Genomic DNA, 15,803 nt, shown 5'->3' with positions numbered 1-15,803 from the left:
TGACTAAGTTTGGAGTGGTTTCACCCCTATAGGGGTGATTTGTTCAATTCTTTAAAAAAAATTTAGAGTGTTTTTCTGAAGCTATTTCCTTGTGGCATTTTTATGATTAAATATTTATATGGGAAATAAGCCACAATTAAAATGAAAAAAATAATTTTATTAACGTTTCGACGCCCAAATCGGGTGCCGTTGTCAAAATACAAAATATTACTAAAATAAACAAAAGTGTTGTTGCTAAGCAAAAAAATTCTTCTAATAATTTATTTAATCTCACTCATTTATATTGGCAATTCAGACATATATTATACATTTTAAAGTAGAAGACTTTAAAATGATATTGCCAATATTTATGAGTTGCGTTCCTGGGACGACTTACTGAAAGATAGTTCATTCGATTACATGAAATCAACCCCAACTCAAGAATATCCGTCATAAAAAATTATAGCATGTGATCTGTCTTTAAAAAGACAACCAAATGCAACGACAGTAAAATTCTCGCGTTAGAGACTTCATAGTAAATCACAAGGGAAAACCAGGAAAAAACCTTGTGATACTATCCCGCCATCGTAAGTATTTGGTCTTACATTAATTTACTCTCAAAAAATAATACCAAATTCTGACTTGTAACATGTTTAAATTATAAATAATATTAATAATACTAGATATATAAGTAATACTAAAATATAAAATATGTACTAGCTCGATATTATTGACTTACTAATCTTGGTATTTTCTTTCTATTGACTTCCTCTTTCAGTATGGGTAACCACATCCTACTGCATTCTACCGAGGAATTTGCGACACAATTGGTTTCATTTAGCATAATTAGAGCCGCTTCTTTGATTTTTCTCTTTTTACTATCTGATTCTTTCAGGACTATACTTAAATCTCTCCACTGAACTCTATGTTCATTATCCCATGTGTGTTGACATATTTGAGATCTCTCAAATTCTCTATTTTTAATATAAGATTTATGTTCACTTATTCTAACGTCTAATGGTCTTGATTGGCAATATCATTTTAAAGTCTTCTACTTTAAAATGTATAATATATGTCTGAATTGCCAATATAAATGAGTGAGATTAAATAAATTATTAGAAGAATTTTTTTGCTTAGCAACAACACTTTTGTTTATTTTAGTAATATTTTGTATTTTGACAACGGCACCCGATGTGGGCGTCGAAACGTTAATAAAATTATTTTTTTCATGTTAATTGTGGCTTATTTCCCAGATAAATATTTAATCAAAATTTAGAGTGGCACATAATTTTAGACTAAAACTAAATATAGATGCCGAATGTTCTATTCATGACTGCCTTCGGGCTGGTTTTAACCCTATAGATAGGTGTTAATTAAATTTAATTGAAATTAAATAAAATTAAGTAAAATTATGTAAAATTTAATAAAAATAAATAAAATTATTTAGTATACTCAAATATATTCAAGTACTTTCGCTCTCGTGGCATCTTCAGGGACATTTTATCAAAAGATGGGGAAGATATCCAAGAATGTCGTAAACTTCTTCTTCTTGTAGTGCCTATCCGTTTCGGATGTTGGCGACCATCATGGCAATCTGTAAAAAGATTTGTGGTTGTTGTGTTGAACCACGTACGTAGATTCTTCAGCCAGAAAATTCTTCGTCTTCCTGGTCCTCGTTTTCCTTCCACTTTTCCTTGTAAGATTAGTTGCAGCAGTCCATATCTTTCGCTGTTTCTCATGATGTGACCAAGGTATTCGATTTTGGCTGCTTTTATTGTGGTTAAAAGCTCGTTTTTTTTTGCATTCTCAGCAAGATACCCTGATTAGTAACGTGGTCGGTATAAGATACCTTCAGGATCCGACGATAAAACTACATTTCAAAACCCTCAATTTTCTTGCAAGTGGCGTCTGTGGGAGTCCACGACTCAACTCCGTACAACAGTATAGGAAAGATATAACAGCGTAGTAACCTAACTTTTATGGGTACTGATAAACCATGACATTTGAATAGCTTAGCCATTTTTTTAAATGCAGATCTTGCTTTCTCTATCCTACATTTAATTTCTATGGAATGGTCCTAATTTTCATTGACGTTCGTACCAAGGTAGGTGTATGTTTTTACTCTTTCTATTTGTTGACCGTTCACACTGATTTGTCCAAATTGCTGTTTGTTCTTAGAGATAATCATACATTTTGTTTCCTTAGTGTTTAGTGAAAGTCCGTAGCTATGACTGACTTCTGTGATTCTGTTCAGTAACTCCTGGAGGACTTCAGAACTGTCAGCGAATTCCACCGTGTCGTCTGCGTATCTTATGTTATTGATACATTCTCCGTTAATTCTAATTCCGGCTTTAACATCATCCACTGCCTCTTGAAATATTTGCTCAGAGTAGATGTTAAAGAGCAGTGGTGATAGTATACATCCCTGACGAACCCCACGTTTGATTTTGATATCGTCGGATTCTCCTGCCTCTGTCCGGATAGATGACGTTTGATTCCAGTACAGATTGCTGATAATTATCAAATCACAGGTGTTTATTCCAATAGTGTTTAGTATCTCCATCAGCTTGTCGTGCTTTACTACTGTATCGAACGCTTTATGGTAATCAATTAAGCTTGCATAAATATCGCAATTTACGTCTCTACATCGTTGAAATAGCACTTGTATACTAAAGAGAGCCTCTCTCGTACCCACTGCATTCCGAAAAGCTAACTGTGTACAAAGAAAAGAGTCCACCTCGATATTTGGCAGTATTTATCAGATTTTAAGGAAATAAAAACATAGGTCAATTTTTAATCTAAGGGGGACAAATTTTTATGGTACATGTATCTGTCATTTGTCAACCCCCTCCCTTCCACTTCCCCCACCCTTATTTTTAAATAGGGAATAGGGGTCGTGTGCTAGCTCATTTGAAAAGATATTCAATTCTCTATTCAGTAATATTAACATTGACATAATCATTTACACAGAGTGTCCAAGAAAAATTATTTTGAATTAAATTGATTGACAAAAAAGAAGAATGTATGTAATTTATTTAACTCAGAATACATTCTACTGCGGACAGAAAACAGAAAAAAGTGTTTATTTGATAAATAAACATTGTTTGTTGCTTAAATTCAATATTCAACCTACCAAAAGTCAGATGGGTGGCAGCTTGAACATTGAAATTAAGCAAAAAGCAATGTCTATTTATCAAAAAACATTTTTTTCTGTTTTGTGACAGCAGTAGAATGTATTTTGAATTAAATAAATTACATACGTTCTTCTTTTTGTGTCAATTAGTTTAATTAAAATATTTTTTTCTTGGACACCCTATATAAATAATTATGTTAATGTTGATATTACTGATTGAAAAACCTTTCAAATAAGCTAGCACACGACCCCTATTTCCTATTTAAAAATAAGGGGTGGGGGAAGTGGAAGGGAAGGGGTTGACAAATGACAGATGTATGTACCGTAAAAATGTGTCCCCCCTTAGATCAAAATTTGACCTGTTTTTTTATTTCCTTAAAATCTAATAAATAATACCAAATATCGAGGTGGACTCTTCTGTTTGGCCCACTCTGTATATCCTTTGATGTATAATTTTTAGAAATAATTTTAAAATATGGCTCATTAAGCTGATGGTTCGGAAATCACTGCAGGATACGGATTTTGTTTTCTTTGGTAAAGCAATAAACGTCGACTTCAGCCATGTTCTTGGTATTACTCCGCTCAAATATATATGTCATTAAATATTTTTGTTATGCTTTGAGTACCGTCGGTATTAAGTAGTTTTATGAGTTCAGCATATGCATTTGTCAGGTCCAGGAGCTTTGTCATCTTTTAGTTGTGATATTGCTTTTTCAACTTCATCTGATGTGATTGGTAAGTGGTCATCACATGTAGGACGGAGGTTGTTCGGATCTAGTATCATCAAAGAGTTCTTGTATGTATTTTGTCCATATGCAGATTTCTTGGTTTTTGTTATTCTTGATATTCCCCTGTTAGTCTCGCATTTTGCTAGCTGTGTTGGATTTCTGAAGACCAGCTGCTTGTTTCACCTTTTTAAGCATGTTAAACGTATCATGTTTTTGTTTTAACAACTATATCTCTTCACATTGTGATTTTAACCTTTAATCTTTGGCCTTTTGTATTTCAGTTCTTATTTTTCTCTGAATCGTGTTGTACATTATTTTGCTGTTCTTTGATTTTCTTAACTTTCTTCTGTCGTAAACATTAATTAAAATTAAAACAAATATCACACTTTAAACAGTGGGACAAACAGATTGAAATATTTTGGCTATATATTCAAAAATTTGAGGTACAATAATCATACTCAAATCATTAATGTAAGTACCTCAAATCTTTGATGAATGTAGCCTCGTCCAAAATATTTTAATCTGTTTGTCCATTGTGCAGTGTGTGTTATTTATTTTAATTTTAATTAAATTCTACAACATTCCTGAATCTCTTCTCCAACTTTTGACGAAATGCTCCTGAAGATGCTGTCAGAGCGAACGTACTTCGGCAAGATTTAATAAATTGAAATTCTTGATATCTGCCTTTTACTTCCAAAATTCATATACACACACCGGCAAAATTAACGAAACACCTTATAAATTGACATGTTAGATGTGTCGATTTTCTAAACCAGAAAACCAGTTGTCCGATTTGAGTGATTTTTATAGTATGTTATAGCTTTAAAATTTAAGAATACATGTGTAATAATATTGTTGCTAGACATGTAAATGTCATTTTATACTGGGTGTAGCAAAGATACTGTGTTTTTCCTTAAAGTTCGGTGTTTTTGCCTAAAATTTTGCCGGTGTGTGTATGTATTCGAGGATTCAACCATGTCTTATTAACAAAATAGACAAAATTAAATAAAACTATATTAAAAAATTAAATGAAATTATATTCCAAAATTAAATAAAATTAAATAAAATAAATAAAATAAATATAATGGGATCGAATAGAATCGAATTGAATCCAAACGAGTTAAATCGAATCGAATATAATGAAATCTATAAGAGTATTCGCTTCTGTCACGCTCTTTCTTTGATTTTACATACCATGTTAGAAGAATCTGGTTTCTGACTTGGTCTATTAGTCTCTTAGGTAGTTGATATAGTTATACACATTTTGGAATAATTTTCAACCTATAGTCATGTATATGAAAATAAACTATTTTTAAATAAAAAGGGAGTTTTATAATATACTAATTATACATATACCTGATACAATGATGAAATAGTTATTTATGAAACAGTTCGTGAAGTATGCGATGCGTGCGATGTTTAGAGCACGAGCGACAACGGAGCGAGTGCTATACATCGCGTAAGTTCCCAAAAAATAAAAAAACTGTAACTCTTCGTCACTGGAATTCATTTCTATTCTACAATTTTTAGAACTTTGACATTTAAAAATTTTAATTTCTTTCAAACCACAAAACTGTCAAAATTTTTGTTGTAATTTATTGCTCATTAAGTTATCACCATGTCAACGCGAAAGTTAAGGATATTTGATTATATGAAAGTGTGTCAAGAACAGTGCGAAAAAGTAAATCCCATTTAAAATACATTGTTACTTCACGCACACTTTAAACCCTTCACGCACTGCTATCTATAATGACAGTTTTCACAAACTAAAAACTTATACATAATATGACATAGAGTAGATAAAACAATTTTATGAAGCATGAATGTGTTGAAAAATTGGAAAATCAAAATAACTTTTTTAACCTTGCAGTTTTAAAATACTTTTTGCCATAAATTTTACATATTTTTATATTACATAACTTAAACTAAATTCATCCACTAACTAGCGTCATTATTTTAACGAGGTTAACGGTCGTTTTCATAAACCTATTCATTTATGTTATCACCAATATCATTTTTCTTGTTTTAGATATCTCTGCCAAGTGAAAAACGCCGTAACATGACAGCCTTATATAATCCAATGACGATTGAACAGTTGCAAGAAAAATTTAGAAGTATTCCTTGGGTAGAATACATTAATAACCTTCTAGCCCCGGATACAACCGTAGAATCTGGTGAAATTGTAGTTGTAAACGTTCCGTCGTACCTTAAAGCTTTCGAAACTCTAGTTAGCAAGACGCCAAAGAGGTAATGAGAAAACTATAGTAATTTAAAATAAATTTCTGAACGTATATAAGACAATTTTATCTCTTCATATTTTAAATATATACACTGAGCAGCAAAATTAACGCACCACCTTAACAATGGGACATTTTTGATGTCTCGAATTTTTTAAACTTCCGAAATTGAGTGATTTTTTTAGTATGTTAAAGCCTTATTCCTTAAGAATATCGATGAAGTAATATTGTTGCTGGACAGTTCATGCTCAAATCATACTGTGTTTTTTCGTCAAAGTTCGGAACACCCTGTGGAATATTCTAGCCTGGATAAAATATTAAAATTAAAACATAATTATAGCCTTAGGCTTTCTAAACATTTTGTTTTTTGACTCATTCGCTTATGTTGGATGATACAAAAGTTAAGTACGTTAACAACTAGCCATGTTTTTCAGCAATACATTCCCATTTTCTGCTTAGTTAGTTTAATAAACAAGCCTAAAGTTAGCTATGAGAAATTAACAATCTGATAGATGTCAAATTGTTAACAGTCAAAAAGTGTCTGGTTTGTTGTGAAACTTAGTAGATTTATTATTTAAAGTTTTAATTAAGTCCGTAATTTTTTTTCTTTTTTGGTGGATATGGAACGTGCTACAAGGAATTTGACCCGTGATGAGTGGGTTCAAGCAAAAGAGATACAGTAGGAAAAATGAAAGAATACCCATGAACGAACATATAAAACACGCTGTATTTTCCTATTTTCCTGTCACCGTGTCACACAAAAAATTGGCCAGCGCAAGTACATGTAATAATTATTATTACATGTACTTGCGCTGGGCAATTTTCTTTGTGACACGGTGACAGGAAAATACAGCGTGTTCTATATGTTAATTCATGGGTATTTTTTCATTTTTCCGACTGTATGTACTTTTATAATGCAAAAAACATCCTATTCATAGCATGGTAGCTAAGTCCTTCGCTGTATAAGATCACTACTTAAACCCACATATCACGGGTCAAATTCCTTGTAGTATGTTCCATTTCCACCAAACAAGAAAAAAATTACGGACATAATGGAAACCTTAAATAATAAATCAACTAACTTTCACAACAAACCAGACACTTTTTGACTGTTAACAATTTGGCATCTATCATATTGTTAATTTTTCATAGCCTATTTTAGGCTTGTTTATTAAACTAAACAGAAAGTGAAGACTTATTGATAAAAACGTGACTAGTTGTTAACGTACCTAACTTTTTTATTAGCCAACATAAGTGAATGAATCAAATAACAGAGTATTAAGAAAGCCTAAGGCTACTATTAAGTTTTAGGTTCAATATTTTTTAAATGCTAGAATGTTCCACAGGGTGTTCCGTACTTTGAGGAAAAATAACAGTATGATTGTTACACACGGTATACAATGACATTAACCTGTCCAGCAACAATGTTACCACATCGATATTTTTAAAGAATAAGGCTATAACATACTAAAAAAATCGCAATAATAGGACAACAGGTTTAGGAAATTCGAGACATCCAAAACGTACCGTTTTTAAGGTGATGCGTTAATTTTGCTGTTTAGTGTAGATTTAAAATATGCATACACCTACATATGTTATATAAAATATTATAGTAATATTATAACTATGATCATCATGGCATCTACACTCCTATTGGAGTAATTGTCGCCCTCTTTGGGCTCTCCCGATTCATTTGTCGCGGAGAATCAGTCCGCATTAACATTTTTGTTTTACAATTGGTTGTGTGACTTGACATTTTCAATAATTTTTCTCCATTCTTTCCTGTTTTTGCTTATGGTTACCCATTCTCTAACTCCCATCTTTTTAAGGATTTCTCCTTTGTATATGTCCCATCCATCTGAGTCTCTGTACCTTGATAAATCTGACGATGTCTTCTCCTTTCAAAAGTTCTCTTACTTCGTGGTTCATCAGTTTTCTAAATTCATTATTGCCTAAATTTACTGGGCCTGCTATCGTCCGAATTATTGTTCTCTCTAGGATCCTCAATCTGTCTTATCTTTATGTGTCCGACACATTACTTCAGCACCACATGTGATTACTGTACGTAAGGTGACCAACTCTTTTTCTTCTCTTTCTTTCAAAAAAGAAGAAAATACGATAAAAACTTTATTTTCTTTTAAAAACATACTTTTCTTCGGAGTGGATTTTTTTGCTAAATGAGGATGTTTGTCTAATAATGTAGTCACATTAGAACAACTTTCGTTAACAGATAATGTTTTTACAGAAAGTTGCGACTTCTGACTGCTCCATTAATCATTCCCTAGTGAAAATACCCTTTCAACAGCAGCATTAGTTCCGGGATAACATAAGGAAATTTCCATTAAAACTTTTAAATTTTCATGTGGAATATAATATGTTCTACTCTAAAATGCTGAAAGATTTTTACCCATCATTGTCAAGTTCTATTTTCTCATCGTTCCATTTCTTCAATTTTTCTTCATGTAAATACAAATTTAATCTTCGAATGTCTTCAAAGAAACTACAATGAACGGAAACTTTTTTTACCGCCCTGGCGTGCCGGAAACGGCACGCAATATGGGCGCATGAAATCAAACCACTGTCAAAATAATTTTAAATATTTAATTAATAAAATTGAAATAAAATAATCTAAAAAAAAAATGTTTTAGAAATATAAATGAGTATAAAATTATATAAATGAGTACTTTCAGAGTACCTACAGGATTTGAAAAGAGTACTGTTTGCGAAAGAAGAGTAGAAAACTCAGTAAATTAGTACAGTTGGTCACCTTACTGTACGGTACTATACTATCACTATATTGAATATTTTATGTTAGTGATATCATCAAACAAAATTGATTTTTAAGTTAAGAGGATCTGTACGTATTTTCGGCTGCAATGCTATTCAAATGGGGATTCATTTTTTTTTCGAATCCTGAGAAAACTAATAAGTATTTTTGAAAAATTTAAACGCAGAATGCAAGATTACGTTATTAGCGAGGGCCGAAAGTCCCTGAGAACTTCTGTAATGTTTACTTTAATAAGTTACAGGGGTGAAAATCTAAGAGAAAATGTAGTGTGATTTTTAATTTCAAATATCTCATTCGAAAGAAACTTCTTATATATTCTAAGGGACTTTCGGCCCTCGATAATAATTTAGTCTTTCATTTTGTGTTTAAATTTTTTAAAAATATGTATTAGTTTTTTCAGGTGTCGAAAAAAATGGACACCATGTCCGTGGAAATCAAACATTCGCTATCTTTGTCATACAACGCACTCATTCGAATATAATTACGGTGACCATATATTTTTAAAGAAAAAAAAGTACAAAAAACAAAAATGTATTAAAAACTCAAAGTGTATCTTGTTATTGGACAAATATAACTTTTTGGCATTAAAAATAAATAAAATATGTAGCTAAACATAAAAAATTATATCAATTAAACTAAACATAACACATTACATTAACTTTGAAAAAGTTACAAGCCTGTAATTAAGAGTTTTTAGATGAGGGACCTGGAATAGCCTCATTTTCTTCCGTTTTTTTGCATCATTCATATTTTTCTGAACTTAAAATTAATTTAAGAAGGTCCGGCTTCGACTGAAGTAAATGAAACATTTCATACAAGTCTCATCAAAATTTGCGTACACCAGCATCGCTGCCTTGAGAGTGGATATGGACATTTGTGACTTTTCCGACGTCCAATAATAATTATTTATTACAGAAAATAAACGCTCAATAGCCGCACTAGTACCCGGAAGACAAAAAATAAATTCGCGTAATATTTGTAAGTTTTTCAGTTTGAATTGATCTACACACTTAAACACTTTAAGCCATGGATCCAGACTATTTTTCTTCTCTGTTCCACTCAGCAATTTTTTCACTTGTAGCCACGTCTTTCAAAATTCCCAATTCGTCAAAGAGTTGATCTTCGTTTAACATGGTTGCCTTGATATACAATTTAAAAGCTTCGAGAGAATAACAAACATCGTTCCATGTTATGTCACTTCTTATGCGAGCTCCACACTCTCGCCGAAGTCGATCGAGGTTCAACAAGTACGAGAGTGTAGACGGTCACCTTGTGCAACTTTGCCTCACTTCGTTCTACTTCCATTCTCTGTCAGTCTGGTCAAAGGGATCTTTGTCGGTATCGCACCGCTCTTTGTCGGTATCGCACTTTCTCGCGAAGTAGAACGAGTGTGTAGAGAGGGTACTTCGGACTTCGGTCAACTTTGGCGAAGTAACTTCGCCCAGAGTGTGGAGTCCGCTTTAGATCTATGCTTTTGAATAGTTTAAATTCATGAAAATTTGTACTCCAGTTTTCTAGGTAGGTTACACATTTTGTGTAAAAATGTTTCACTTGTGCAGTGAAGTTTTGTGTACGACCACCGCACCATAAGCCTGATGTCTCACACACTTAAAATGTTTTTATAGATAATTCATAAACGCATTTACCAAACACTTGATATGGATATTGAAGAAACCCACTTTGGATTTACACTACTAATCCAGAGATGCTTGGATGTGAACCAGGATATGTACGTCTGTTTCATAGATTATAACAAGGCTTTCGGTAAAGTCCGCCACAAAGAGCTAATGGACGTCCTCAAAGCAAAACAATTACAAGACAATGACCTTTGAATTATAACAAATCTATATTATAAACAGCAGGCACACATACGCATTAACGAACACACATCAGAAGAGTTCGAAATTAAAAGAGGAGTGCGACAGGGGTGTGTATTGTCACTACTACTATTAAATGCATACTCTGAAGAAATTATGAAAAAAGTTCTTGAGGGAGAAACAGCAGGAATAAAGGTACCTAAATGGAACGCCAATTAACAACATTAGATATGCGGGCGACACTATCATAATAGCGGACAACCTCCAAGACCTCCAAAAGCCAATGAACAAGATATTTAAGTATGGAGAACAATATGGATTATCAGTAAACATCACGAAAACTAAATTTATGACGATATCAAAAACCCAAAATAATGATAAAAGCCTGACGATTAAAGGTAAAACTTTAGAACAAGTTGAAAACTAAAACTATCTTGGCACAATAGTTAATCACACAAACGATCACTCCAAAGAAATCAAAGTTCGAATAGGGAAGGCAAGAACCAACTTCAATAAAATGAAAAAGGTAGTTTGTGCAAGAGAACTGAAATACTTAATTAAGACTTGATAGTTAGGCTGGCAAGGTGTTATATTTTCTCGACTCTGCTTTACGGGATAGAAGCATGTTCAATTAACGGGTCGACTACTAAAAAGTTGGAAGCATTTGAACTGTAGGTGAAGGTGCCTGAAGATAGCATGGACCGAGCCTGTAACAAACAACGAAGTCATGAGAAGAGTCAACAAAAGAATGGAAATATTGGAAACCATCAAGACACAAAAGCTGCAATACCTGGAACAGTATACAAAGAAATTTGTTTAAGTAGTAAAAGATAAAAATATTCATTTTTTAGAAAAAATCAGTACATTTGCGTGTCCTTAGAAAGGTTTTAAAGTACATTAGGACAACATTTAAAAATAAGTACTGTCCTACTTAAATAAGTACATATGGTCACCGTAAATATAATGCTATGACAAGACTCAAGACAGTGACACGTAGAGATGTGTCCGACCCGCTATTTTGATATAGCAGTTCATTCTGCTACTGCTTTTTAACGCTTTTACGATGATAATAAAATCAATCAAAGAGTTGTTTATTAAATAGTATTGATAGTGTATTTAAAAAATAATAATTGATTTAAGGCGTACAATTAATAAAAAGTTATTTATTGTTTATATATCAATCCTGACAAAACACAGACCGTTATGTACCAAAAAAGAAGAGGCAGACCAAATGAGGTACTATCCCTATTTGATACCCAAATTGAATGGTCAAATCAAGCCAAATACCTAGGCGTAATGTTGGACAAAAGGCTGACCTTTACAGAACACGTAAAACAAACGGTCAGCAAAGCTAAAGCCCTTAGGAGTCAACTGTCATCGCTAATAGGTCGAAAGAGTAAACTGAGATTTAAGACAAAGATTAGGATGGCAAATTGTATAATTTTGCCAACACTAACATACGCCTCAGCCGCATGGGGGCACACGTGTAAAACCAATAAGAAAAAAATACAAACCATCCAAAACCACATGATCAGGGAAGCTCTGAATATACCTACATATGTCCCATTAAGATATGTATTTGGACATACGCAACAAAAGAAAGTCCTGAGAATGATAGACGAAAGAGCACATGAAATATTTAACAATATCAGAAACCGTCCTAGCAGATTATTAAGAGAATTGACTAACTACGACGAAAACCAAAGAACGGTACATAGACGGCCTAGACAGCAGTTAGCTGGATATAGAGGAAACCCTTAAGAATGAAAAATTGAGATAACCACAGAATATCGAAACACAAATGTCGCCCTTCAGGCACTAAGTACCCTTCAGGTAGGTCAAATGGACCATAGCCGCGGAATGTGAGCATCAAGGTCACGTACCGACAGACGTGGGCTTGATGGCCACACCTTTCGGGCGCTCAGCCGTCGAGGAGAACAAAATTTATTTTGCCGATTCGCCGGCTGAGTGACCGAGCACACACGGTCTGGACAGCAAGACACCGATTTAGATTGGTGCCTTGATGTCCGGAACACATTTTTTTAGGACTCAAGTCCAAAGTAAAGCAAAAATTAACTTAGTCCTTAATAGGGAGAAAAGCTCTTCTAGCTACCCCTAAAATCAGGTGGCTTAACCACATGAAGTAATACAAAGGGTGTCCCATTACCCAGGGCATCCAAAGTAACATTAAGATCAACGCCTCCCCATTCGGTATGTCCTTCGATGGGGAGGGGTGGAGGTATAGCTTGGGGGTCAGATAGGTACCACTCCATTACGGGGTGTGACCGGTTTGATCTTCGGACATGTGGGTTCCACTTTTCCATTGGAACACACATGTTCCCCGGGGCTGGGGTTGATACGAGCATGTGTGTGTGTGAGGTAAAATTGTGGCTTATTTCCCATTTGAATATACTTGATTATTTAAGCTTTCCATGGTAACAGTACATTATTAAAATAACTTTACAACTTTTTTTCTTTTTCGACTATTTGTATAGTATATAAATAATGGTAACCACTGAATACATAATTAGTGAAAAAATAATCCTATCATTTATACAAGTAAAGGTTATCCAAGAACATTCAAAAACTGAACGAAACCGAAATAGCCATCTCTCCCTTTCTAATGACAATGTCACTGTCAACCTAATGTTTACATCTTCACTTTCCATACCAGTGAGAATTTTACTACACGTAATTTGCCGTGTAAAGACAGAAAAAGTAGGGATAGCCGTAAAATATTTGCGAATTATGTACCCATAGCCTTAACATAAATTACATAAACAGAAAGGGAATAGGAATAAAATAAAAGAAATAAACAAAAAGGAACCAAAACCACAGCAAATATAAATTGAAAATTAAAAAAAACTGCTATGTAGGTATGAAAATCAATATTATCAGTGCTAGTGCGATATTGAAAGCAACCAGGAAATCGTGATTGATAGATAAAATAATTAATGCATCGATATTGATAAAAACAACGAAATTAAAAATAACAGAGAAAACATCCAAGAGTGACTTGAATATCAGACATCATCATAATCAATCAGCCCTGATTTGTCCACTGTTGAACATAGGCCTCCTCCAGATATTTCCATCTTCTTCTGTTCTGCGACTCTACTATTCAATTGGTCATAATTCTTTTGATCTCGTCACTCGTCTGAGGTCAATATCGGTCGTCTGAGGTCAATCACGGTGGTGGGTCTAATTCAAGTTCTTTGGCACCTTTGGGATTCGGATGAGGCACCCATAGATTACTTGATGGTAATCGAAGGTGTCCAAACGATAAATTCAGAACGTCTGCTCATAAACATTGTAAATAGGAGAAAAATATTGGCCATATAATTAGAGGGCCTAAATACCATCTACTTCGCCTTAAAATACAAGTAAAAGTGGAGAGTAAAGAGATGGATTGGTCGAAAGAAACTTTCATGGTTGCTCAATATTAGAAAATAGTGTGGTTCCACGGTAGAAGAATTATTTCGTGCATGATGACCTCCAACGTCTAAATACGGACACGGCACGTAAAGAAGAAGTCCAAAGTGTAGCTAATGATCTACCGGAGTATGTGGAGTGGCGTGAGCCAAGTCGAAGCTAGCTCCCGGGCAGGAGGTATGCCAAAAACTCAACTGGGGACGGAACCTCCAAGGAGGTTAATTGAAAGGCCTCCGTGGGGGTTCTCTAAGAAAAATGTAACGGCTATCGACCAGATTTATCTCAACTGTCTATAAGATCCATGCGTGCGTTTTGTCCCGATGGCGGTTCCATTGTGCGACGCAATCGAGTATTTGTGTAAGGGCATGTTCACATGACAGGCACTTAACGCGCAGTTACAACTACATACTTTTTATTAAGGCCGTTAATAAATTGCATATAGTTGTAAACGCGCGTTGCCAAAATGCTCGTTAAGCGCCTGTCGTGTGAACTTGCCCTAAGTCCCAAGGAAATGTCATCAAACTAACAGTGATACGAGGAGACGCGAGGAGCAGACAGTCCTAGCCAGCCAAGACTAGCTGTCCAGAACAAGCAGCCGACTAGTTGTGAGAATGGATTTGTAGTCCCTTAAATTTTTGAAGACTGTTGCCATGCTACCAAATTATTCGTACGATGCAGATAGGCACCATAAGAAACTATAATTTTTGATTAACTATAAATCTTTGACGAAGGACGAAGTAGTTTTCAATCCTAATAGTAAATTATTAATATTGAAAATATTAAAAATATTACTAAAAGATTTTTAAATTGAAAACTTATTGGTAATATTTGAATAAAACTAATAATTGAATAAAAATGGTATACATTTTTATTTTATAAATCTTTGCTGTTTAAAAATGAATTTTGAGGTATTTGGTCACTTCTCTATGTATTGTTTGTTTTTCGTTTAAATACGATTATAAGTATACTAATACGAGTTAGTTTATAAATACTGTTTGGCTTTATTTCTACATATGTTTCTTATTCAGAAAGTTCTCATCTCATCTTATGTCGCCAATATCAGTCCACTTTACCGAAATCTCCCACCTAAGCGTCTCTCCAGGTCCTTTTTGTCTTCCTTTCTGGTTTTCCTTCCTCGCAGAAAATATCAGGTCGGCGATTTTTTGCATTAAGTAATTAGCGTATAGGCGTTAAATTTAATCGAACCATCTTAACCAAGCCTTTCTCATTTTGGCATCCGTTAGTGAAACTCCCAGACTTCCCCTAATATACTCATTCCTTATTTTATCTTTTTTTTCCAGTCACATGCATTCGTTCTCTATTTTTGCGCAACATTCATATATGTACACATATATTATTAGGGCTATTAGGGCAGTTTTATAGAATTTTCCCTCATGATCATCATCAATGGCGTTACAATTCTTCGTGATTTTTTGCCACGTTTACTATTGCCTTCCATATTTGTCGGTCCTGTGCCACTATTTCCCATTGTCTCACTCGCATTTTCTCCAGATCTTCTCTGACCTTCTCTGACCGCATTTTTTCACCTTTTTCTAGGACGTTCTACAGATCTTCGTCCATAGTCTTTACCAAAACACACTATTTATAAAGAGATTGTCGTTATTGCGTATCACATGCTCGTCCCATATTAGTCTGTTGGCCTTCATATATGACTCGCATTTCCTTTGC

General features: G+C 33.9%; 1 protein-coding gene across 3 annotated transcripts in view; it reads left to right on the top strand.

Moving 5' to 3' along the window:
* LOC114334567 (neprilysin-2) overlaps positions 1 to 15,803 on the top strand; it is a 311,969-nt gene that overhangs the window by 206,169 nt on the left and 89,997 nt on the right. For all 3 annotated transcript variants that reach the window (XM_028284633.2, XM_028284632.2, XM_028284634.2), the window contains exon 6: positions 5,870 to 6,087. In XM_028284633.2, coding sequence (XP_028140434.2) covers positions 5,870 to 6,087 — 218 coding nt within the window. The remainder of the gene's footprint in view (positions 1 to 5,869; positions 6,088 to 15,803) is intronic.

The sequence above is a fragment of the Diabrotica virgifera genome, chromosome 1 (genome assembly GCF_917563875.1).
Source record: "Diabrotica virgifera virgifera chromosome 1, PGI_DIABVI_V3a".
Lineage (NCBI taxonomy): Eukaryota > Metazoa > Arthropoda > Insecta > Coleoptera > Chrysomelidae > Diabrotica > Diabrotica virgifera.
This window is presented reverse-complemented; position numbering and strand designations above follow the sequence as displayed.